The 25,557-nt window shown below is 27.7% G+C and overlaps 1 protein-coding gene across 5 annotated transcripts; it reads right to left on the reverse strand.

Annotated features, from left to right (window-relative positions):
• Positions 1 to 1,062: 1,062 nt before the first annotated feature.
• On the reverse strand, positions 1,063 to 25,009 carry LOC107163749 (ATP-dependent translocase ABCB1-like). Of its 5 annotated transcripts, none has more exons than XM_089221885.1 (28): positions 24,991 to 25,009; positions 13,920 to 14,017; positions 13,726 to 13,786; positions 8,723 to 8,860; positions 8,453 to 8,511; positions 8,214 to 8,337; positions 8,008 to 8,141; positions 7,710 to 7,881; positions 7,508 to 7,632; positions 6,432 to 6,603; positions 6,136 to 6,360; positions 5,930 to 6,055; positions 5,662 to 5,865; positions 5,336 to 5,587; positions 5,125 to 5,246; positions 4,964 to 5,051; positions 4,741 to 4,827; positions 4,449 to 4,592; positions 4,249 to 4,350; positions 4,010 to 4,171; positions 3,728 to 3,931; positions 3,544 to 3,644; positions 3,348 to 3,488; positions 3,130 to 3,286; positions 2,847 to 3,041; positions 2,573 to 2,779; positions 2,364 to 2,510; positions 1,063 to 1,479 (listed from the first exon to the last, which is right to left on the reverse strand). In XM_089221885.1, the coding sequence occupies exons 4-28, from the start codon at positions 8,825 to 8,827 to the stop codon at positions 1,285 to 1,287; spliced, it is 3,750 nt and encodes a 1,249-aa protein (XP_089078011.1). In that variant the 5' UTR covers positions 8,828 to 8,860; positions 13,726 to 13,786; positions 13,920 to 14,017; positions 24,991 to 25,009; the 3' UTR covers positions 1,063 to 1,284. The 5 variants fall into 5 exon arrangements, with proteins under 5 accessions (XP_089078011.1, XP_089078012.1, XP_089078009.1 ...); XM_089221886.1 differs by having other exon boundaries at positions 13,916 to 14,017; XM_089221883.1 differs by lacking the exon at positions 24,991 to 25,009 and adding an exon at positions 18,089 to 18,375.
• Positions 25,010 to 25,557: the final 548 nt, after the last annotated feature.

Here is a 25,557-nt window from a genome sequence, read left to right on the forward strand (position 1 = left end):
CAATTAATATAATCTATAATGATTATTATTAATACTTACCAGATCAAAAATTGGGTTATTAATGTTATTATTTGCCTATTAAAATAATGATTCAGTCATTTCAATTAGAAATATTTTTTTTTCCAAAAAAGATATAATATCAAAAAAAATTTAGAGAACCCTCTGCTGTAAAATAGATTTTGATTGTAATTCGTCATCATATTTACAAATATATTTCTAATGACAGCGTTTGATAAATTAATATTACAATATTACTGTATGTTCGTATAATAACTAATTCAACTAATTTTTACACACAAAAACAAAACATCACATAATTTTATGTTATGAAATTAAATGAATTGTTTTTATTCATTTATAGTCAATATTTTAATATCTACCGACTTACTATAGAATAGTGAGAATAAGTTCACGCTTTCATGGTATAATGGTATAAACACATTACAATTATGAGTCTGAATAGGTTTTCGATGATTTAATTGTGATGTGTACCTACAAATTAATAATAATCGTAACGGCGGAAAAAGTTTCAAGTTTTTATAATTAATATTTTTTGAACTACAATAAAATAACTAAAATAATTATTTTTTGTTTAAGTATTCAATTTTATCAAAACAATATTTCAAATGATAAAAAAATACTATTACTTCCTAATAGGAATTTGATCATTTTTTAAAGGTTGTAAGTATATAATTTTATATCACATTTTTTTTTTCATCAAGAAACAAACATTTTACTAAAATATAAAATCTCAAAAGTCTTTATCTGTTGAGAAAATATATTCTAGTTTCAATAAGCTGAAATTTCAAAAAAACAAAAAAAAAATGTTACATGGATCCGCCTACTATTTAACGTGTCAATCAGTTTAATCGGAACCTGTAATGGATTATTTTTGAAATCAGATTGAAATTTGCAAAAATCATGCGTAATAAACGTTTTATCTTATATGATGACACACAATAAATAAGCTAAACGATTCGCTAGTTTAAAAAGAATACCTATGTACGGTGGGTTATAACATTATATTATGTGGCATAACAAAAACGCAAGTAAAAGGCAAAATTTCAAATAATGTAACTTTTTTAAATTTATATAATAATATTTGGTGTGCCGCAGCCGTTAAGTAAATAATTTCTTACAATATTGACATTATTCGTATTTTATACATATGAGAAGATAATTGTCAGGGTATAGACAATTTTACAAAAACAATTTCAAATTGAATTATTTTCAATTGTAAGATCGTACTCGCAATATTGCACTTGTGGTACAAAATTTTAACGGTTACAACTGTTGTCGTTTTACCAATTCATAGTAACATCCTTTTAGTTCTTGTAACTTTTCGTGAGAACCGAGTTCGGTTATCTGTCCACGGCAAACAACGGCAATATCATCTGCCGATTGGATGGTCGACAAACGGTGAGCAATTGTAATACATGTTCTACCTTTTCTAGCTTCGTCTAAAGCCTCTTGAACGATCTAAAAATCAAATCACAATAAAACGCTATAATTACTGTGCTCAAACACTGTTTCAAAATGTAATTTATTATTGTTTAAAAATGTGTATCTCAACTTATTTAAATAATTACATAATATGCTTAAAACTTAAAACGGAATTGAGCATTTGAGTTTGATAATATATAGAATCACTGAATAATATAACAATGTACTCATATTTGTCACATACTATCGTTCTTAATAATTTTAAACTATCTAATCTTCATATTTCTCAATCATTTAGCAAGAATTAAGCTTACTTTGTGAAATAACTTGTTTTCCAATGTCCTATATGTCATCACCCACCGCCAATATTTTTATTAATAAAAAAAATAAAATATCTATTGATGATGATGATGAAGATAGAATAAAATAATAATATTTATTTTAATAATACAAATTTATTATATTAATACTTATGCACTTCATTTATACATGTTTGAAGTGGTTATACACTATCTGTAGTCATGCTCATGGCCTGACCAAAAATTATATAATTTTGTATTATTATTATAAAACGTATATGATGTCATTGTAACAATGCACGCGTTTCTTTTTAATAAACTGCTTAAGTATCTTTGTGTTTCTGATTAATTAATAAACATTTCAGTAGGTGTCCACAGGACTTCAATACAAAACAATATAGTTAATTTCAAGTTAAACTTTATTATGAAAAACATTTTATTGTAAGTTGGTGGGGTCGCAAAGGACTCAATATGTAAATTATAAGTTATGGTTCACTTAACTTTTAAGATGTATTATTTAAAAGCATCTATAGTTAAACAGAGGTGATAGGTATTATTTTACATATTTTGTTTAATTATAATTTACAACTGATGAAACAGTGTTCGTATAAAAAAAATTACTTTTTCGCTTTCTGTGTCCAATGCCGAAGTAGCTTCATCCAACAAAAGTATTTTAGGATTTCTTATCAATGCTCTGGCTATAGCGATCCTTTGTTTTTGACCACCAGATAGCTGTGTACCTCTGTCACCAGCTATCGTGTCATAACCCTACAAATTTAATTTTACTCCAATTTCAAAAACATAAACTTCAGAAAAAGTGCTTTACATACCTGTGGCAAACTCATTATAAAGTTGTGCGCGTTTGCTTTTTTCGCAGCTTCAACTATCGCATCGAATGGCACATCATTACAAGATACACCATAACTGATATTTTCTCTGATGGAACAGTCGAACAAAACAGGTTCCTGAGTAACTAGACCAATGTTATTTCGCAAATGTCTGATGTTTATTTTTCGGATATCATGACCATCTATTTCCTAAAAGTAAAAATTATTTTTAAACAGTTGTTTAATTTATAACTTGACGGGCAATAGTGAAACTCACGATCACACCAGAAGAAGGATTATAGAACCTTTCGAGAAGTGAAATAACCGTACTTTTCCCACAACCCGATTCACCGACTAATGCCAATGTTTTTCCCGGTTCTACGGTGAAGTCCATCTTGTTTAGAATTTTTTTCGTCTTTCTAGTCGGATACGAAAAATTAACGCCTTTAAATGATATTTTACCAATTATTTCCTGAAAAACGATCATGCATAAATAAGCACACCTAATAGAAGGTTTTATTAAAAATAAAAAAATAAAAATAATAATCCGAATTGTGTACCGGTTTGTCCCCATCGTTCGATTGGCTATCGATTTCCGTTGGTTTTTCAATTAACTGGAATATAAGCAAGGCGGATTGTTTCGCTTTAGCATAATCTTGTAGGAAAGCCATTGTATGACCAACCGAATGAGCGGAGAATGACAGCGCAAAGAAAACCCTACAAATAATATTTTAATTAATTTATTGTGTGTTGTCCATAATATTTTTATCAAACTAACCTATATACGGCGGACGGAGTCATTTCCCCCTGAAGTACCAAATACGATCCATACTTAAAAGCGACCGAATACAGTATGTATGTGATCGACTGCGACAGGGCAAATAAGCCCGCATATATGTATGCTTGTTTTTTTGCTTCTCTAATAAATAATAAAATAAAATATATAATCAAAAAAGGTTGTGGTTTAATGTTACTTGTTTGGGACTTTTAAGCTTTTATGATACAGCTCGACAAACTTTTTCTCTTTTCCTAACGATTGCACCGTACGCACGTTCTGTACACTTTCAGTCGCAATCTAAAATTAAAATTTTTTTACTTTAGTTAGAAAATGAGAATGATATAATGATATATTGTATACACGTATAATATTTAATATACTCTGCCCGCTTCGTCCATAAATTTCGCATCTCTCCGTTGGTTTTTTCTGAGACCCATTTGCTGTTGGTATCCAGCACCTATTATCAATGGGACAGCGAGGCTAAGCACTATAGCTAGTTTCCATCCATAGAAAAGCGCTATACTTATAGCTATAGTTAGCGTTACAATTGACGATATCACTTGTCCGGCACGCATTCCACCAGCCTATAAACGAAAAACAATAATTAGAAATTATACAATAATAATTTAAAAACTATCAGATTTAAATAAATTTCAGCAGACCGCTTTTACTATAGGCGCATCCCTCGCTAATTTCGTGGTCAAACACCCTGGACTCGAGTCTTTATTGTCGAACCAACCGACCGATTGCCTGAGTATATTGGTGAATGCCAAGGCTCGGAGGCGCATCATTAGTTTCTCCGAAGCGAAAGTTAGTAGCCACGTCTGTAAACACGGCTTACAATTTATTATTTATCCAGAAAATTTTGATTTGAGATATTGTAATGATTTGGAGTACATACTTGACATATTATGGTCAAACCCGCGACTATTCCAAGTACAAAAAACATAAAAGACCAAAACCGCGCTTCTCTTTTCAACGCTTCACCTTTCAGTGTTAAAGACTAAAATCAAATGACAAAATCAACACAAAACCAAATCGCAAATGATTTTAAATACATTTTTGAAACAATTATATTTTTAGTTTTGGTTGATCTCTCACCTCAAACACTTGGCCATAAAAATATGCGTAAACTGGAATTAAGCCACCGTTGATCATACAACCGACACAACCGAACAATAAATATGCCCATTCCGGTGAGTTAAATTTCATTAATTTCCACATACAGCATTTTGAATTATTTTTCTATGAAAAAAATGGATCAATTTATTCAATTAACATTTAAAATTAGTTTTAGTGTATTTAATTAACACACTCGCATGAATATGGTGCAGCAAAATAAATCCCGACATCACAAAAAGCAAATAGTAATGAATTGAATCTAATGTATTACCATATTATTATTATTATTATTATGAACATTTATGATGCTCATTTTTCTAATTTTGTTAAGCATCTGCAGCTCTTCAGGAATATCAGTCTTTAAATAATTGAAAATAATATTTTTTGATTATTATTATGAATGATTGATATTAGTATATTATTGTTATGAAATGTATCAAACAGATTAAAATATATTAATAAATAAGCATTAGTTTTAATTAAGATATTATTACAATATTTTTTGAATCATCCTCTTCACATATTGAACAATCTTCAAATATTTCTTCATGATGTTCATAATCTTCAGTCTTATATTCCTGTCTTTAAGATTTGTTTCAATGTAAACATTAGTTAATTAATATACGCTTTGCATTTAATTTAACCAGGCACTCACCCCGAAACTATTTCTCCCTTATCTTCCTCACATAAATTGATTTGAGCTACAACTAAATTATAGTACAAACCTTTTTTATTCATTAATTCAGTATGAGTCCCGGATTCGTAAATTTTACCATTCTAAATATGAACAAACGAATGAATAAAAACAATATCTACAATTGTTTGAATATATTAGATTAAATAAACTAAATAACATAATTACCAACCTTCATTGCATGTATGACATCTGCATTCTTAACTGTTGAGAGTCTATGAGCTACAATAATAGTCGTTCTGCCTTCCATTACTCGATCCAATGCGTCTTGAACAATTCCTTCGCTCTGAGAGTCCAACGCTGATGTTGCTTCATCCAACAAAAGTATTTTTGGGTTTCTAACTAATGCCCTTGCTATAGAAATCCGTTGCTTTTGACCACCAGATAGTTGACAACCTCTATCGCCGACATACGTGTTAAAGCCCTAAACAATATGAATAATGTGTTTTGTGTTATTATTCTGCAAATAACATAAAATATGATATAACGGCTTATTACGTTTGGCAATTCTTTTATAAAATCATAGGCGTTAGCTTGAATAGCTGCTTCTATGAGTTCATCATTCGTGATATCTTCTCGGCCGTATCGAATATTATCAGCAATTGATACTCCAAAAAGGATAGGTTCTTGAGATACAACCCCGATTTGTTCTCGTAGCCAATGAACATTAAGGTCGGTTAATTTTATAGAATCTAAATAAATCTAGAAATGGTAAAATATTAATATGAAATGAAGATAAATCAAGTTGATAGGTAAAATAATTTACTTGTCCGGCTTCTGGGTCATAGAATCGTAAAAGTAGACCTACAATAGTACTTTTACCAGCACCGCTTGAACCCACTAATGCAACTGTCTGACCGGGTTTGATTGTAAAATTTAAATTATTTAGTACCTGAGACACAATATGTTTAGTATGATAAAATATAGATGAAATGCATATTATTTTTATTCGTTCACACGCATTAAACTCACTTTAACTTCTGGTCTCGACGGGTATCTGAAATTCACGTTTCGAATTTCAATTTTCCCGGTAACCTTTATGGGTTTTAGTCCGTTTTTCGAATACGAATCGATTTTTGGAACTCTGTCGATAATACCGTACAAATTTTTCGCCACCCCGATTGCTGTGCTAACTGAGTTTAAATACGGTATAGCACTTCCAATGGAAAATGATCCTGCCATAACGCTAAAGAAAACCTATTTACCATCATATCATGTAATTATAAGATAGTGCGAGATAATTTCGTAAATCAACCAAAAATAGTTACGGTAAAAACTGTGCCGGGTGTAGCTTCACCAATTGAAACCAAATTAGCTCCATAGTAAAACGCAACCCCATAACCTATGTACATCATCATAAACACGGTACCAAGTCCTATGGAGAAAATTCTATACCTGTTTGTCGCAATATTACGTCCTTTCTTTAACGCGGCAGTATACCTTTGAATAAACGTAATAAAAAATATATAATTAGTTTAATTTTAGTAATTACAATAAGCGTGTAGGTATACATAGACATAGACAGTTATTATTGTACAGAGAAAATTGGGTACAAAACTAACATAGTCAACAGATAAATTTATGGGTAAGATTCAGAACTTGGTTATGTCCATATATAAGGTCTTGTGTGAGAATTCATATAATTGAAATTGATTTTTGGAAGAATGAGAAAGGGCTCTAAAAGGTATAGTAGCGAGGAACCAATTATATAGGAAACCCAAATCTGCTGTTTATTTTACGGGATATTATTAGAACATGTCTTATGCTCTTATGTTGGAGTAATAATGGCTGATAGAAATGCATGATAAAACTATTGCATATAAAAAAGGTAGCTACAATTATACAATCATTAGGTAATTATCAAATGGTGCTGAAAAAAAAAGTATTGCCACCACAATTAAATGTTAATAATTTATGTTGTTAAAGACTATACAACAAATATGCACCTAACTAACTTGTTAACCTAAGGATAGTCTGTAGTGTGTGCTCCTTTGTTGCACCAAAAATAATGACCAAGAAAAGTTGTTAACATTAGGTAGGTACTAAATTGATTCGGAAAATTAACTGTATGCCTGTAAATAATGTAAATCTTGATGCAAAATTTCCTAAAATTAATTATGTAAAATATGTATTAGGAATATTAAAAAACCAAAAACATATTATTAACACTTCCAATATCCAATAGACGCTTAAAACTATAAATTTATTATCATTCAGTTTTCGGGAATTAAGTATTATAATACCAACTTGTTATATAAACCATTATTGTATCAACTCGATAGAGATAGAAATTATAATACTGTATTATATTCTATAATGCGTAATACGTGAAATGTTTACTCACCGTGAGATTCCTTGTTTTTCTAATCCAAACGCTGCAACAGTTCTTATAGATGTAAACACTTCTTCGGCAATTGATCCGGCCTCTGCATATTTTGTTTGTTCTCGGTGACAAGCTCTGGATGCATGCTGAAAACATAATTAATTTCAGTCCATTATATGTATATTGTATGTGTATATTATGGTGCATATTCAAATAATCTCACCAAACTCAGAAAACCCATGATTCCTATAATTATAGGTCCAACGAGAAGTAAGAGTCCTGTTAGTTTAGGACTAATGTAGAAACCAACCAGCAGCCCAGAAATGAATGTAGATACATACTGTGTGAGCATGCTGAACTTGCTACTGATCCCTTCTCGAATTCGTTCTAGATCGCTGTAAAAAATTGAAAATAAAATGAAACTTTATTTTTAATTAAATTAGTATTTGGTATAGGTACTTTATATTATATTGCATATAAAGTAAAATAAAGTAACAGTGGATAAAAAATGTGCATCTTACTCGAACAGTTTCGACGTAAGATCGCTGCTCTGGTTAGTATCAAACCAAGATATGTCTTGTCTTATAATCTGCGAGAAAAACACATTACGAAGTCGGTACACTTGTCTTTCACATGCCATCTCCCAGCACCAAGTCTATAAAATGTATACATAATATGCGCTGTGTTAATTCAGTTGTACGAATATTATCTTTCCGTTTTGCAATACCTGTATGTATGCACATAATAATACGACAATACCAATGTACAAATAATACAGCGAAAATTGCGTCATGTAACTATTAAACTCTTCAGGACTGAGTGGTGGAATGGAATAAAACTCTGTGATTGTCCTTAAAAAAAAAAAAATACTTAATGTGGTATAAACGAATGTAGGGTAATATTTAATTAATCTAAATAAAATATACAAATAGAAAACATTATTGTATCATAATATAATATACATACTCATTAGAAACGGCCGTGTGAGCGCTATAATTTGGCGTTGTTGATGTGATGGAATTGAGCTGCAAAATAAATTTATTATCTTAAAATTTTTATTGGTTAGTAATTGTTGAAATTTTTCATGAATTACGTTAATTATATTGATCAAGATGTCAATATTCTGTTTTACTTGAATAATCGAAATTTGGCTTTTCCAATACAGAAATTGTTAAAAGTATTTAAGATTTTTTATAAAATTATTGAATAATATAGATTAAAATATTTCAAAATTACCGCTGTACTTTGTCTGATAAATGTATTTGTCATGTCACCAAAAAACATTGCCAAAATAGGCAAACTAGCTCCTGTTGCTAAAGACATGGTGAGACCCGCGATCATCAATAACACATCCCAAATATCTGAGTATCGAAACTAAAATAATATAATATTATGGTTGTATATTGTATTAATACACAAGCGACAAGCCTAACTCATTATTAATCAGTTATTTAATATTTTCAATAAAAGAATAGTATGACTTTGAAGTTATAGGAGTTACATATTTTACTTTATCTCCTCGAATTTACTAGACCAAACAAGAAATCCTTTCTATACAATGTCGAATTTACATAAGAATACTTAAAACGCATATTTTAAACTGCTGAGTGGTTTGAACATTTTATAAAAGGAGTATTTCTTAATTTTTTTTTTCATTCGTCCTTGAGCTTTGGCAACTACAGCCATTAGATTTTCATGTGAAGTTATGATTGATAGAGGAACACGGGTTCTTATGTATGGAAAAGGATTCGCCGCTAAGAACCCGGAAAATTTAATAATAAATACGTTATACAGGGAGATTCTTTTAAGTGGGTACACTAATTATCTCGAAAAGTATTTACTTTTTTAAAAATATTTTTTTACATGGTTTCAAGTTGTTAAAAAACCAACGTTTTTATTAGAAAATTATATTTTTAAATATTTTTTATCCTTATCATTTTTTAAGTTTTTTACTTTTTTGTATGACAACATATAGTTTTGATTTCATATTCCAAAGCAAAATATTTTTCTAAGTATTTTGATTCATAAAAATCGAATTTAGGACGAGTAGTTTATGAGTTATATGTATTTAAAGTTTAGACAAGCGGAGTAGTGGACAAACATTTTGCGGGGTAATCCCGTACCACTCCACTATGCCAATCTAGACTTTAAATACTTATAACTCAAAAACTACTAGCCCTAAATTCAATTTTTATGAATCAAAATACTTAGAAAAATATCCTGTTTTGGAATATGAAATTAAAACTCTATGTTGTCATTCAAAAAAGTAAAACACTTAAAAAATGATAAGGATAAAAAATATTTAAAAATATAATTTTTTAATAAGAACGTTGGTTTTTTAACAACTTGAAACCATGTAAAAAAATATTTTGAAAAAAGTAAATACTTTTCGAGATAATTAGTGTACCCACTTAAAAGAATCACCCTGTATTTTTTTTTAAATATTAAATAATAATGTTTTTGTATGTACTAATTAATTTTTTGCATTTTTTTATTACTATATCACACCTAAAAGGCTATACATTTTGTAATTGGCTCTCAGAGTTTCTAACCTAATCTTTTATTGTAGACACTGCAGTTAAACGAATAAATATAATGGCATCATCATAGTATACATATGAATCAAATATTATGTACCTAATTTAACTTATTATAAAGTCAATTAGAATAAGAAAAACTCTTACATATCTCAACTAAATTAAATATGCCATATTTACATGTAAAATGTTTGTATAAAAAACGTAAATGTGTTATTATATAATATAATAAGTATTCGTTCTACATCGTTCCTGGTTAGAATATAGTAATAGGGTTATCCGATATCAAGATAATAAAAAGCTATCATCTGTATATGAATTTAGTCAAATGTTAGTTTTTTAATTAATTACTGTTAAAAACATATGCATGATGCACTTCTTCTTCTTTTTTTTTAATGCTAGAAACGTAGGTATATTTATCAACATAGCTGTCACTCACAATATAATATACATAGTAGGTACCTATAATATATGTTATTATTGCACGCCATGAAAGTTTAAAAAAATATTATTTTAGCAGCCGAGTATTAATTTATGTATATAATATATTATATTAAAATTATTTTTGTTCGACACCGATTGTCGAAACCCAATGTTTCTGAGACAGTAAAAATAATAATGTATTTTTATATTACGTAGTTTATTTACGTAACTCATTAGGACTGCGTTAAAAGTTGTAGGTAAGCTATGGCTGTACAGCGGTGGCGGCGCCAAAATTTAATACCAGGTGGGCCAGGAAATTTTTTAGGGAGGGCCAAATTGTTGACTTGTTATATATATATATATAAACAATAGTGATGACAGGCAATTGCGTTAGGGGGGGAGGGGGAAGGGGAGGGTCAACTTCCAATTTTTTAATTTTTTTTACACTTCATCGTGTTAACTTACTAAAACAATAATTTGTAAACATGTATTAATATTTAATAGTATTTATTTCCTTACAAAATATATTATATTCATGTAAACGTATATTCATCAGAAGTATATAAAAATAGAATGCTTTCCCTTGTATTTTCTTTATCATAGTTGGTTAATAATCTAGTCCTGTTGTTCATGGAATTTTCAACAAAATTATTAAAACATTGATTAATATTTAATAATAACTAGTAAATATAACTTATTATTTTCGTATTCAGCCGCTGGAAAATACACGTTATTTATGAGGCTTAGCATAGTGCATAGTTTTCAACCCATTCAAAATGTTGTTCACGCCACTATTATGACTTAATATTTTCATATTTTTATTTATTCATGAGATATTTTTTAGAATTCTAGTATGATTAAATTTAACTTTTGGGGTGGGCCACAGGGGGGGCCGAGACTTTTTAAAGTGGGCCCGGGCCAACCCTGGCCACTGCTGTACGATAACTAATTACTAACTCTCATCTAAGTTGCACAACTGGATAAAATCGTTTCATTATTCGCTATTCTAACTTAAATAATTCCAATACACACTCGACATTACTAAGCGTTTTTACTTTATAGTTGATATTTGAGTTTGCTTGTCACCCGAAATCGCATTTTAACATTTATGACATAGTTACTACCAAAAATGTGTATATATATATTATACCTTACTATCTACAACGGTTAATGAGAACCTAAAAATATCCCAGGCTATAACATGTCCCACATTTTAAATATCCCTTATTCATAATAATCCACATTTATATATCACATTATAAAATGTTTTTCTTTTTTAATAACAATAATCTAAACAAAACTAAACATATACAATATACATAATATATCTATCCGGGTTATTGAGAATTGGTACGGGAAAATAAATAACTTAACATGACTATAAAATTAATTAACAAGTTACTGTATACTATGGAAAAAATGGAACTTATTACAACTTTCTAAAAATAAAAAGTAAATCACTATATCTTAATTAAATGAAACTAAACTTTTTAACTCGGTAATGCCCTACAGCCTAGTAAATTAGTTTATAATATTATGTTAAATGAATTTGATCACTTTTCTTTAACGAAAAATGATATATCTAGCCTTAGTACCCTTATTAGTATGTTCATGCATTTTAACAATAATATATTTTAAACAAACGAAGGTATAATTTATTTGAAAACTTTATCTTTTAAAATTTGTATTCAGTAATTCAAGATTCTGTTCAACAACTTCTTTGTACAATGAGAATATATTTTTAAATAATACGTTTTTAACGTATGTATTTATGTTTGCTTGACAAATTTGATATTTAAACATATAAATACAGTTAATTTACCAAATAATAATTGTTATACTTTATAAATTATAATGCCTACACAATTATGTTATGATACGTTAAAGATAGTATTGATATTAATATGGATTTTAGTCAATCTGGTCCATAAAATATAAATGTGGGTAATTATATTAATTTTTGACAAATTATAAAAAAAAACTTGTCTCTCTTAACACTGTAATTTTGATTTAAGTACCTAGGACTTTATTTTTCCTATATTTTAAATGTTTTTTTTATGAAGACACTATTTATGCTAAATTGTAATTATATATTTTTACAGTTGATGTACGAGTAAATGTGTAATTATGGTATCATTTGGATCTGGATATTAGAATTGTACAACACAGTTGAATTATCAACTTTGAATAATACTTTGATAAGATTCTTCTTCTTCTTTCTTTCTGGGCTTTTACAGGCCTTTAAGGCCATCGACAAAATATTGTTTCCATTCTTTTCTATCTTTTGCACTTTCTTCTCCGTTTGTTACATTCAGGAGTTTCAAGTCTTCTTGTACTCTATCCACCCATCTTTGTCTGGGGCGTCCTCGAGACCTCTTAGTGTCGGGTTTCCATTTAGTTATTGACCCAATCATTCCCTCTGACATCCACACATGTACTATCCAACTTATCCTCGTGCTCTTCAGGGACCCTACAATGGTAGGTTTCTTGTATAGATCATCCAATTCCCCGTTGCCTCTTACCTCAAACTCTCCATTGTTATTTCTCTTTGGACCGAAGATTTTCCTTAATATCTTTCTTTCGAAAACTCCAAACTGTCCTTCGTCCGATTTTGTCGTGGTCCATGTACCACACACATACAGAGCAACCGGTTTGACTATGACTTTGTATAGCGTTATTTTAGACTTTATTGATAGTAGTTTTGATTTGAAGAGTGGCATTAAACTATATAGTAGCATCTATTTGCTGCTATAGTTCGTTTTTTAACTTCTTCGTGGCTATTAGCATTTTCATCGATCTCTACGCCCAGGTATTTGAAGCTCTATACCCTTTTAAATTTGTAATCATCAACTTTTAAATAGCTAATATTGTGATTTCCTCTCGACAATATCAAATACTTTGTTTTTGACTCATTTACTTTGATAAGATATTAATTTTAAAAAAGTTTTTAATTTCTAAGCAAATTATAATATTTTATTAGTAAAAACTAAAACTTTATACTAAAAGTTTAACTTTAACCTAAAGTATTAATCTGCAGTTTTAGATTTCTCAAGAATCCGTTACAAAATATTCATTCCCTTACTATAGTGCTAATAGGTTAGGTTAGACATGCGTATTAAAAGTGAATATTTATAATTTAGAGACATAATATTCCTCTAACGTTTTTCTCATACCAAATTTACACTAGTATAATTATTAGTAAAATGTTTACATATTGTGATAATTATTAATTATGCCTAAAGGTATAAAATATTTAAGAGACGACAACTTGTAACTCACAATGCGCAAGAGGCCGAATTTGACGTCGGACACGGATTTACATTCTGGTTTGACGGTGGACCTGAAAAAACACACAACAATGTTAACAATAATATTATGTAGATTGAACAGGATCGGCATATATAATAATAATATGATATATATAATGCTTATCGGGCTGTCTCATCTCTATGATATAATGTACTCTTACCTACCTATTATTCAGATTCAACGTCGAATTCGATAATCCCGAGTGGATCGATGAGCTTACAATGATTGATGGCAACTCAATCTCTTCAGCGAATTCATGTTTCTGAAACATATCAAGCATGTAACACATATATTATAATACTTCATCCATATATTCACATTAAATAATCGATCGTTTGTTTATTATAACCATCATTGTACACGCTTCACACGAAATTTTATGTTCGCAACAATTACTCGTTATTTGTTGAAGGAATAAATGCCTTTTTTATTTTTATTTTGACCTATCTATCTGAGTCAAAATTTTTTAAGCTTATTTATACTACGTGGAGAATATCATGTTTTCACGTTTTTGTAAAAGTAAATCAAACACAAATTACGAATAATGATAAAACAATACGTAGGTATCCCATATTTCCATCATGTAAATTTTCATATATGATATTAAATAATAATAGTTTTTGTATGATTAGATGCACTTTTAAAATCGAAAACATATTATTTCCTAGTAATTTAATGCAAGATGTGTCGGATACTCCGATCATTACTAGTCTTATGCCCAAATGCTTAAAGTACTTTAAAGTAATAATTTGTATAAATACTAGAAAATTAATTGCAAATCGTCATAATAATTTAGTAAATACAAATAATGATGACTGATTAGAAACGAGTAATACCTAATAACTGCACCTATCTATTCCTCTCCGTGTGTACAAACTAAAAAATCTTATTCGTAAACAAATTTAAAGCTAATTGAAATACAACCAAACTATTAATTAGAATAATATTTAGAATATATAAGTATAAAAAAATAAGTTATACTGACTGGAACAGATACCATAACTGATAAACGCGTCAAGTTAATGATATTCATATTGAATAAACAAAAAAATATATATATATAATCATAAATGGTATGTATTATGTATATCGGCTAATAACATCGTCAGTGTCATAGATAATTAAATATGTAAATTAAAAATAATGTATAATACCAATGGTATACGCGTCACCTACTATATTAGAGTATTAGACAGAGACTGGAAATATAAAAGTGGTGTGATTTTATTAAATTGCATAATATCGAAACATATATTTTTTTTAAAGAATAAAAATAATCGACCTCAGTATAATATTATTATAATAGCAAAATGTGATGTAGGTACCAGAGGTATTATTATATATATATATATATATATATATCAATTATTATATATTCTTCTTGGATATATCTATTCAAGCTTTAATAATATTATAGGTAATTTAAATTATTACTTATTATAAGTATATTGTATAAATTGTAAATAACATGTTTAATAATAAAAAATTAAAATTTTTTTTTACTTTTTATTTTAACACCATTGTTAATAGAGTACTAAAATACTTTTAGATATACCTATTTACGTATATTTACTTATAGTATTGTAATGTAATTATTATTTTTTATTCTCCTTTATTTATTCTTCTCATTCACGAATCTTTAATTTAACCTACAGTAGTGGTTTTTAATCAAATTTATTTACATATTTAATGTTTATTATTAAATTGTGTCTTAAATAACTCGAACTGAGTTTTACACCAACAATAATTTAATTTATAAGCCGCTGAAGTAGTTTCCCGAATGTCAATTAGTGGTCGTGGTCACTATATAGACTACCGTGCATATTTGCATATATTTTTCCGGTTGATCTTTTGTACGGTAAGTAAACATAAAATACTACTTACAACGTAGATAATGAAAAACCAAAATTTTTAGCGCATGATTGGTAATGTTTGAAATTTACTAATTATAGAGCATATTTTCGATTACCTTCTTATTTGAATAGATCGTTGTTATAAGATCGAATACCTAGTGTCGTTAACATGTAAACTTGAATTGCTCTTTAAGTCACATCAATGATTCTAAAACATTTTAAATGTGTCTATAAACTAATTTTGAAAATTTAATATATCTAAAAAATTATATCTAATAATATACATTTTTTGTAACAGACTAGTCATTCATTTTTCAGAATTGATTTAACCAATATCCTGTTTTGTGTAAATATTATCGTTTTACCGTAATTAGTTTTTTTCCCCGCTTATTTTGACAAGTACTTTTGACCCAACCTATTCCCTAAATTATTCCCTAAGAATCAATTCGCTAACAGGCACTCGCACTATCCTTAATAATTAAAATAATAATGCTATTAAATGTTCGTACAGTTACATTATATTGTTATAGTAGAATTTTCAATTTATTTTCTTAGCATTAAGCAAAAAAAAGTACACTACCATTTAAAAGTAGAATTAAATTACTATTCTCAATTGTTCTTGTCAAGTATTATAATTACATAAACAGGTATTATTGACAAATACTTAAAATATAATCTGAGCCTCAAATTGTCAACACAGAATTGTATAACTGCAATGGCAAAATAATATATTTTAAATTTTTAACACTTACCAAACACAAAATATCGATTTATACTATTTTTTTAAAACTTAATTGAATGGCTGCTTTAGTTTATATAGAGGAGTGTTTTTAAATCAACAAATTCCTTTATTTAACCGGATATTGCTGCCTAGTTTCAATAGATACCTACTTTGTAACTTAAGAAAAATCCACTCTTCGTTCTTCAAAAGCAAATAAAACGTGGAAAATACTAAACTTCGTATAAATATTGTAGAAAGAACCTCGTGTCTGAAAAGACCTTTATGCATTACAATTGTAAACATCAATTATCAATAGTTATCTAAATAAGAGTAAACATAAAATTAATTTAAAAATATATTAGTGAAAATGTTTACCATTGGGTTCATTCTAATTTCCTCAGTTAAAATGATAGAAAATGTCTGCCTATCTACTTTATCTATGTAATATTAAGTCTTAAAAGTTAATCATAATTATTATTGAAAGTCTTTCTAAAACATTCAATATTCATTCTTTTAAATTCTAAAAACATGCATATTCTTTCTAATTTATTTTTAAAAATAATTTTATTAGAAAATTATAAACAGTTTAAATAAAAGTGACATGATAAAAGTTAATATAAATTACAACAAAGATATAAATATATACTCATATTAAAATAATAAAAACTACACAAAATAAAACAAGATGTATTCATATGACCACATCCCACATACCTTCCTAGAAAATTCGAAGTTATCCCAACTAAACTACGAATCGGGTACACAAAAATCATTCATAGTCATCCAATCAGAAAAAATGATCTCCCAGTAAGTCCAAATTGCGGCACCGATCTAACAATTAAACACATAACGACCAAATATCGAACCAAGATTGGCCTCAAACCTTCAAAAACACTTATCAGATTCACTCAGTCACAACAGATCCTTGCTCTCAACTAACTTCAAGTTCATTAAAAAGGAAGAAATTCCAAACAAAATATACCTAAATACTTTATAAATATGTTGATGTAAATAATAACCTTGTAACCCAATGGCCTGTCACCGAGGATAAATTTTGTCAATAAAAGAAAAATAATAATAAATAGTTGAATTATAATTGATATTACTCATAAAGTAATAATTAATAATAATAAAATAAGATTTTTTCCAGTATAGATAAATAATAACTTAATGTCAATGAGTACCTGTAACTTCAATATACAGTATCTATACATTTTTGGTTTCTAAAAATCAATAAAATAACTAATTATTTCGTAAATAAAATCTTTCTCCAATAAAATAATAAAAATAACATCATTGAGAAAATAGTTTGAAAGTAATGATATTGTTTCCTATATATGAATGTTACCTGATGAACATAGTACTAAGTATATCGGAAGTTTTATACGGTATTTTCGAAATTGTTTTTTCGAAAACCATAATATTAATATATAATATTCTATTAATTAATTAATTTATACAATTTTTAAAGCTCTTTATAATATACTATTAATAGATATTCTGTGACTTTTGCTCATTCGATTGTTGGTACTACAATTAATTGATTTATATAATTGTATTTAAAATGAATTACCTATAGGTGTATAGTAATGAATTATCAAAACTGTCGTAAACTTTATCTGCCAAGGTATTGTCATTTGAAATAGAAACGAAGGTTAATCTATTCATAATTAAAGCCTTTTGAATCTTTTAAAAGAAATTCTATATTATATTAAAATATTTATTTCAAAGGATTGCTTCTAGCAAATTGTTGCCGTACCTGATGTATTTTATTGTTTTTGATTTTTCTATTGCATACGTTTTGATCCACTGTATAAGTTGCTGACGGCATGATGAGTATATAAATACATTTACACGGTACCTATAACTGATGAAAATCCTACGTGTACTCAAGAATGGACTTAAATAATCGATAAAATAAATATAGAACACAACAAACATGTGACGATAGTAAACATTTTTGTCTTAAACAAAAGTCGTGATGGTTGGTGAGTATATGTACATATGTGAATGCATTAAGATGCTCGTCATGGGAAATCGTAGAGAAGTGCTGAAGACATAATATAAAAATAGTTAAGATGTTATCTATTTGGTTGTTTGGGAGAGGGAAATAAAGTATCGCAAATAATATACTGTCGAGTACTTGAATAAAAAAAGTCACTCACGAGGGCATAGATCAATGAAATCGTTAGCATGATAATATTAATTATACATAATAATTTAGTTTATTTTTTGTGGCTTATGTAATTATTTATTAAAACCCAGTGAAGTCAGTTCAGTGTTTAATAGAGGAGGATTAAAGTTTTGAACAGAACATGATGATTAGGTGACAGAAAGAAAAAAACCAATCGCTTTGCTTGCAATCTAATTTCCACTTGCTTTTTTTTCATCTCATTGACCATCTTATATAATTGCAACATATTTATTATCTTAGACAAAAGTGGAATGCATTCAATTTTATTTACATGCCCACGCACCTATAAATTCGAATTTAAAGTTATGACTTATAAATATTAATTATTATTGTGGCTATAATTTCTTAGTACCTACGCAATATTAAATTCTCTGAAAATTATAAAAACAATTTTTCATGAGAAACTTGACCACGGAATGCTCTTTAAATTATAATACAGAGGCAACCTACTTTGTCCCTTTCGCTAATGATTATATATATATCTATTACATGCAATACTATAATGTTAAATTCAAACTTTTCATATTACTCCTATTATAGCCCTATAATGATCGTATAATATTATCCTCAATATTGATAACATAGTATTTAAATACATATTACAGTTCTTATAGAAATTGTAGGCCTAACTCTCAGTTTAAACTTCCCAAATAGTATTTTGATTCGTCAACCAATTCGATAAGTTAGCGAATTTCGCAAATCAATAATATCCTCCGACTAATGCAATGTAAACTGTTTTGAATTTAAATTAATTTGGTTCCGCAGTAATATCATTCAATATGATACAGTAATTTAAATTATCTCTTAGTCTCTTACCATAATTTTGTCGAGCGTAATACACTAATACTACATTAAACATTATTCTTGTACGAGGTTTGTTCTGTTCGGTCTCACCCAAATTCTATGCATGGATTGCACTTTTAGACGAACGTTAAATATATCTACTATACTTAATGATAATGTACTACTTAAACAAAAACAACCTACAAACAAACAATTTGACAAATCTATATTTCCTTAAATATTACGTTTGAATTGAATGAAACACTTAAACCTAAGCTAAACATTATTTTTCAAAATAATCTACTCATCGTAATTCCATCTTTTAATATAATTTTACAGGCGTGATTAGATATTTTTAAATTATTGGCGCTTATATAGAGCTTCAATTAATTCCGACCAAGATAGTTTTTAAAATAAAATAATATTATTAATCATCTTAAATAAAATAATTACAACATTTAAATACTATGTACCTATATAGTAGTCTAGCATCGTTACAATAATGTAGTCGAAAGTGTACAAGTTACATCCAGATTTTTTTCTAAATTGCCTATTAATTTTTTTATATAATATAGACGGTAACCTTCAATCTCAAAAATATATAAGGAATAATGATAAGTAACTCAAGTTTATACAATATACATACACTCATCATTCATGAGTCATAATATATTATAAATTAATTATAATCATTATTTCACCTCATAAAATACCACTATAAGTATTACAATGGTTAAAATGATAATTTTTTAGTTTTTAATCAGTTTTTTATAAACATACCAATTGATAAAATTTGTTTTAATTTATTCATAAATTTAACATAGCATTTATTATTCGACACGTCGCGAATTGGACATCAGACACGTACGGAAGCAACTTATAATATCAGTATGCGCCATTAACTACTTTTCCGAATTCACTCAAAAGTTTTACCCCGTTTCACTCTAGCTGTTTCAATGGCATAAGACAATTTACGAATAATTATGATCATATAACCACCCTTTGGATAACATTTATATCAAAAATTATGCATACATTTAAAACTACATATGGTTTTAATTTTATTATTTTGCTTTTATACCTTGCCTATATAGACCTGTTCTATTTTGTTCTCATTACAATAATGTTTTTAATCTTTAGTATGTACTATTGTATTGTAGATCAATACAATAGATAGGGTTTCACTATTTTTACATAATGAAACAAATTAAAATGTGTAAAGCTAGACAGAGTGTATAGAAATTCGTGGTTTTAGTCATTCGAATCACTAATTGTTCACTTATGAGTGGAATAGTATAATAATTAATAATTATAGTTAGCCGTCATCCAAATGTCGATTCAAATAAAGTAATTTCGATCTCTTTCGAATAATATATGCTATAATATTTCTTCAAAAACGTTAAATTATAATTCATTGGCAATGGAATTTGTAATAGAATTTGGTTTTGATCTAGATAAAATATTAAGAAGTTTACGAAAGAATATTATAATATTATATCCTTCAGAATTACCATAATCTAGATAAAGACTTTGACCTAAAAAGTGATAAATTAAACTTTTTAGCAGCATTTCTTCGTCAAAGAAATTAATAAAAAGTGAATAAGTACCTAATAATTTATGGGATATTGCTATTGAAAATATGTTTATTTTTAATATTTTCTGTTAAAACATTTATGATTACTTATGATTTAAAATCCTAATCATTATGGTAAAATGATACCTACATGGTATATAGGTATTTAATATATATATATACATATATATATATTTAATGAGAACATAATACTTATAACTACTGCATCGCTTATAAGTAATTATTTTTAAGTCGAAATGATAGGATAAACAGTGTGTTTGATTTTAATGTTTGAAATAAATTATATATATTCATAATCACGCTCAAAATGATTTTAATTTTTTTAAATCTTAGCCCCTCTCTGAAAACTTAACTCACCTATGGTAACCAGATCATTTTCTTAGTGACTAGTGATATAATAACAATTATGCATAAATTAAAAAATCATGATTTCTCTTTTATATGGTTCATTCATATAACAATGACCGCACTGCATCGTAGATAGGCTACCAAATGTACATTAGTGTCGTCTATTTGTTTTTCCAATAAATAATATTGAAATATTTTTAGATTCTGAATTGATCGATAAATGTATTGATTTTACTATGAAGAACGAGTACACAATTTATGATAGAAAAAATGCTTTGAATTTCAAGTTCAATATGTTTTGTGCTGGGAAAATTTATTTGGTTGATACTTTTCAAAATTAAAAATACGTCTTTGTAATTTTCTTAACATTTCAAAAGTATATTAAGTAAATGTTTACTTTTGAAATGTAAAACCAACTACTCTTGAAGTTAAGGATCAAACCATTTTTTTCTTCTATAAAACGTATATAAATATATACCTACATTTTAAAATCAATACATAATCCATCGATTAACCCAGAATCTAAAATCAAATGTAATTACAATTATTCTCAAAATAATTGTTGAATGGTGTAATCAAATTGAACGGTAAATATCCAATAATAATTTACCACTGTCATCATGACTCACGAGAGATTTTTTTTATGTTTTAATGTTTAATACATCATCCCTTTTCTGAGAATTTGCATTTTTCTCTAATTTATCTGTTATCATATTACTTCATTGTATTTGTATTATTTTTAATGAATTATTTAAATACAATAAGTGATTATAATTTAATTATGGAATATATTGTCAACCTAAAATAATTTATTGAAATAAAAATACTTCATCAATGTAGATAAATTATAAACGACGTAGATACCTATATTATATAGAATTAATATCGTTTAATAGCTGCAGTAGGAATTAAAAATATATTACAAAAATCCCTACCTAAGTAGATATATAACTTAATGAACTTAATGTACCTATTATGTATGATAATTTAAAATTTTTGATTTGGGTACAAAGTTGACATTTTCCACTATATAGTGCTTGGTTTCTATTTAAACAGATGTCTTTAATTATTTAATAATTATTAATATATATTTTAGAATCCAAGCAGAAGTAATGATTTTTTAATGTTCATGATTTTTTCTCTTTGAACCATTTTTTGACCAGAAACTTGATTCTATCAGTACCTATATATTGTATTCATTTGCCAATAGACAATTTGATTGAATTTGTACTTTTAAAACGCTATATTTTAATTCTAGAAAATATTTTGACATACGTAAGAAAAAACTGATGAAAAATTAAACGGTAAAATCACGATATTGGATGATTTAATTTTCGTTATTTCTTTATGTAATTTTGAAAATAAATGATTTTTTACTTCCGACATGTACAATATTAAATCCAATAATTAACTTCATAATTTAGTACAAAATATATTGACCTATATAATGTGCATGATTAAGATATCCTTTTACGAAATATAAAAATAATATGTATAATTATTTAATTAAATGTTAAAAAGAGTATTCTTGACTTTCGAGTATAATAAACTACCATAAAATATAATGATGCTTGTATTAAAAAAGTAATTTAACCGAGTTGTTAAAATAAGTATAGTATAGGTAAATATAAGTTCATAGTTTTAGTTTTTACCTAGTTTAATTGTATAATATATAAACATTAAACATATATATATATTTATTTAATATAATTTCCTAGAATTTAGCAGGCGCGGATCCAGAATAGATTTACAGGGGGAGCCATCTTGGATACAATTTTAGCCAATATGCAAAGCAATGTATTTTATCAGCTTACCGAAAACAGACATTCTAGAATTCGTCAGAGTCTAGGGGGGGGCATCGACCCTTGCCCCCCCCTTCGATCCACGCTAGGGGTTTAGGGACTATATTAGTAAATAATTAATACGCAATATCTGTTTAAAAATTGTAATTGATTTGCTACCCTTTATGGAGTAATTGATCAAAATTATGTATAAGATTGTATTTGATTCTTGAAAAACTGCGTTAATAAACTGTTCAATAATATTTTTAAATCCTGAGGTTTCTAATTAGATTATAATAACCATAAGACTTTTAATTCAAATATTTAAACCTTAAAATAAATGGAGTCATAGAGTATAAAACGTGTACAATTAGATGCAAATCAAACAAATGTGTATAAATTCTAAGACACAGAGGTTAGGTTAGGGTAACCTAATAATAAATTTGGTCCAATGAGATGACTTTACAATGAATGACACACGCCGACAGTATTGTTTGTACAACGTCGTCATGTGCACTATTATATTGGTGCTTTGGGACTTACTAAATTTTCTACCAACATTTTCTTTACATCATTTTATTTTATCCATACAACCACTGTATAGGTGGTTTAATCAACGCGATTTTTTAAATAATTATAAAATTAAACGCTTCGCTTAAGCAGTTTATGATAGAATATTGTTTACTTAAAACTTCTGTACAAATATTAAGTCAACTATAATATACTATCTTACCTTACCCTATACGGCTATATTATATGTAAAGACTAAAAAAATAATTTGCTCTATTAGGTATAGTTGGTATAGTGGGTGCGACATCTAGATAACTGTTTTGCTGTTCAATAGGATTCGAATGTACCCTTCGTCATTCAGTATAGACCACTATAATGGATAATATGTTAAATTTGAATTCAATGTTAAGTCATTGAAATCATCTCTCAGCCTATATTAGGTACTAATTAAGTGCCCTTATAGCTTATTGTATTATGCGGTGGGCCATGGAGCCATGGTGGATGCTTCTCCCTTGTATTATTATAAAAAATTATAGGCGCAAATAAGGGAGAGCTAAACCCCACCCCAAAAAAACTTATAAAAAACATACACCACATTATAAGTTACAATAAAATGTCCAATATAAGCCTGAGCTTTTTAAGCTCTCCAAATCTCAAACACTACCTATTTGTGCCAATGTATATACAATAATATCTATTAAATATTAATAATTAATATAGTCAATTATTGTTACTTTTTTGTGTCAATACCAGCGATTCTAAAATAGCATGAATAAGTTCGTTATATAAAATAAAAATAACTTTAAATAAATTTAAATACCTACTTTGAGAATGTCATTGTGTCATATTTACCTAGTAATTCATAATAATGCGATATACATAGGTGGGTTAAAGTCCCGACGAATAATATTCTTGAATAACAACAACATAACTAAAATCGTTAACCTATTTTCGTTAATTGTTTGATTTGTAATAAATTACAGTTTTTATAAATTTTATTTCGGTAGGCAGTAGGTTGGCAGCCGGCAGGAAGGTACTGTTAGACACTTAGGTCGAATCTAATCAAATCTAATCGAATCTACTCAAATTGTTTTGTTTCAAGAAATTATTTTTCATACCTACATTTTAAAATAATTCATCAGGTATCATATTAGCTCAATTTTGGGTTTTCCGTTCAATGATATAATATTCTGAACATATTTTTCTGTATCTAATTATACTATCATAAGTTAAAATAATAAATTTAATTAAATTTATTATCATAAAATTCATTATAATTATAAATTAAATATCACTGTTCACTGATTAGTCGCAGTACAAACATAAAAAACATAAATTATTTATTTGTTTTTATTTATGTACTACAATTCTAGATTATTGTTATATTATGTCTGTGTCACCTTGAAAACGATAGACACTAAGAATAAATTTAAAATACGGTACTTACCTACCTAATTTTTTTTTATAGTTTTTTCGTTTCTTGAACAATATACGACGAATGTTGTAATGACGTATGTACAGCGCTATCTGGAAGCTCACTATAATATATACGTAATCGTAGATTTAAAATAACTATTTTATTAGAACGCGAAACATCACGGGTATCTGTGTGAAAAATATTTAAAATAACAAATATTACTGGTAGAAAACGACCGAAATATGCAACACAAAAACGTTTCATATTCGAACAACTACTAACCATTCTTGAATTATGTTTTGATACGCGTGAACAAAAAAAAACATTGCAAAAAACAGGATCGTCAATCTTAGTCATAATTATTCTATGACCACAACAATATTAAAGTCCACAGATATACACGAACGATGGACATACACTATAAAGTTACAGTATAATATTATAATAGTGTATTATGTACACTATTAAAGTATTAAACTAATACTATTCATAATAGACTCCTAACAAGAGTATTATTATGCTCCGTAAACACAGACGGCCGTGCGCCGTAGAACGACATTTTGCGTTTTAACGTTTGGCCACACTGTAATCCCGCTGTCAC

Source organism: Diuraphis noxia, unplaced genomic scaffold, assembly GCF_037042655.1.
Source record: "Diuraphis noxia isolate RWA-SAM2 unplaced genomic scaffold, SU_Dnox_SAM2 contig0003, whole genome shotgun sequence".
NCBI classification, from domain to species: domain Eukaryota; kingdom Metazoa; phylum Arthropoda; class Insecta; order Hemiptera; family Aphididae; genus Diuraphis; species Diuraphis noxia.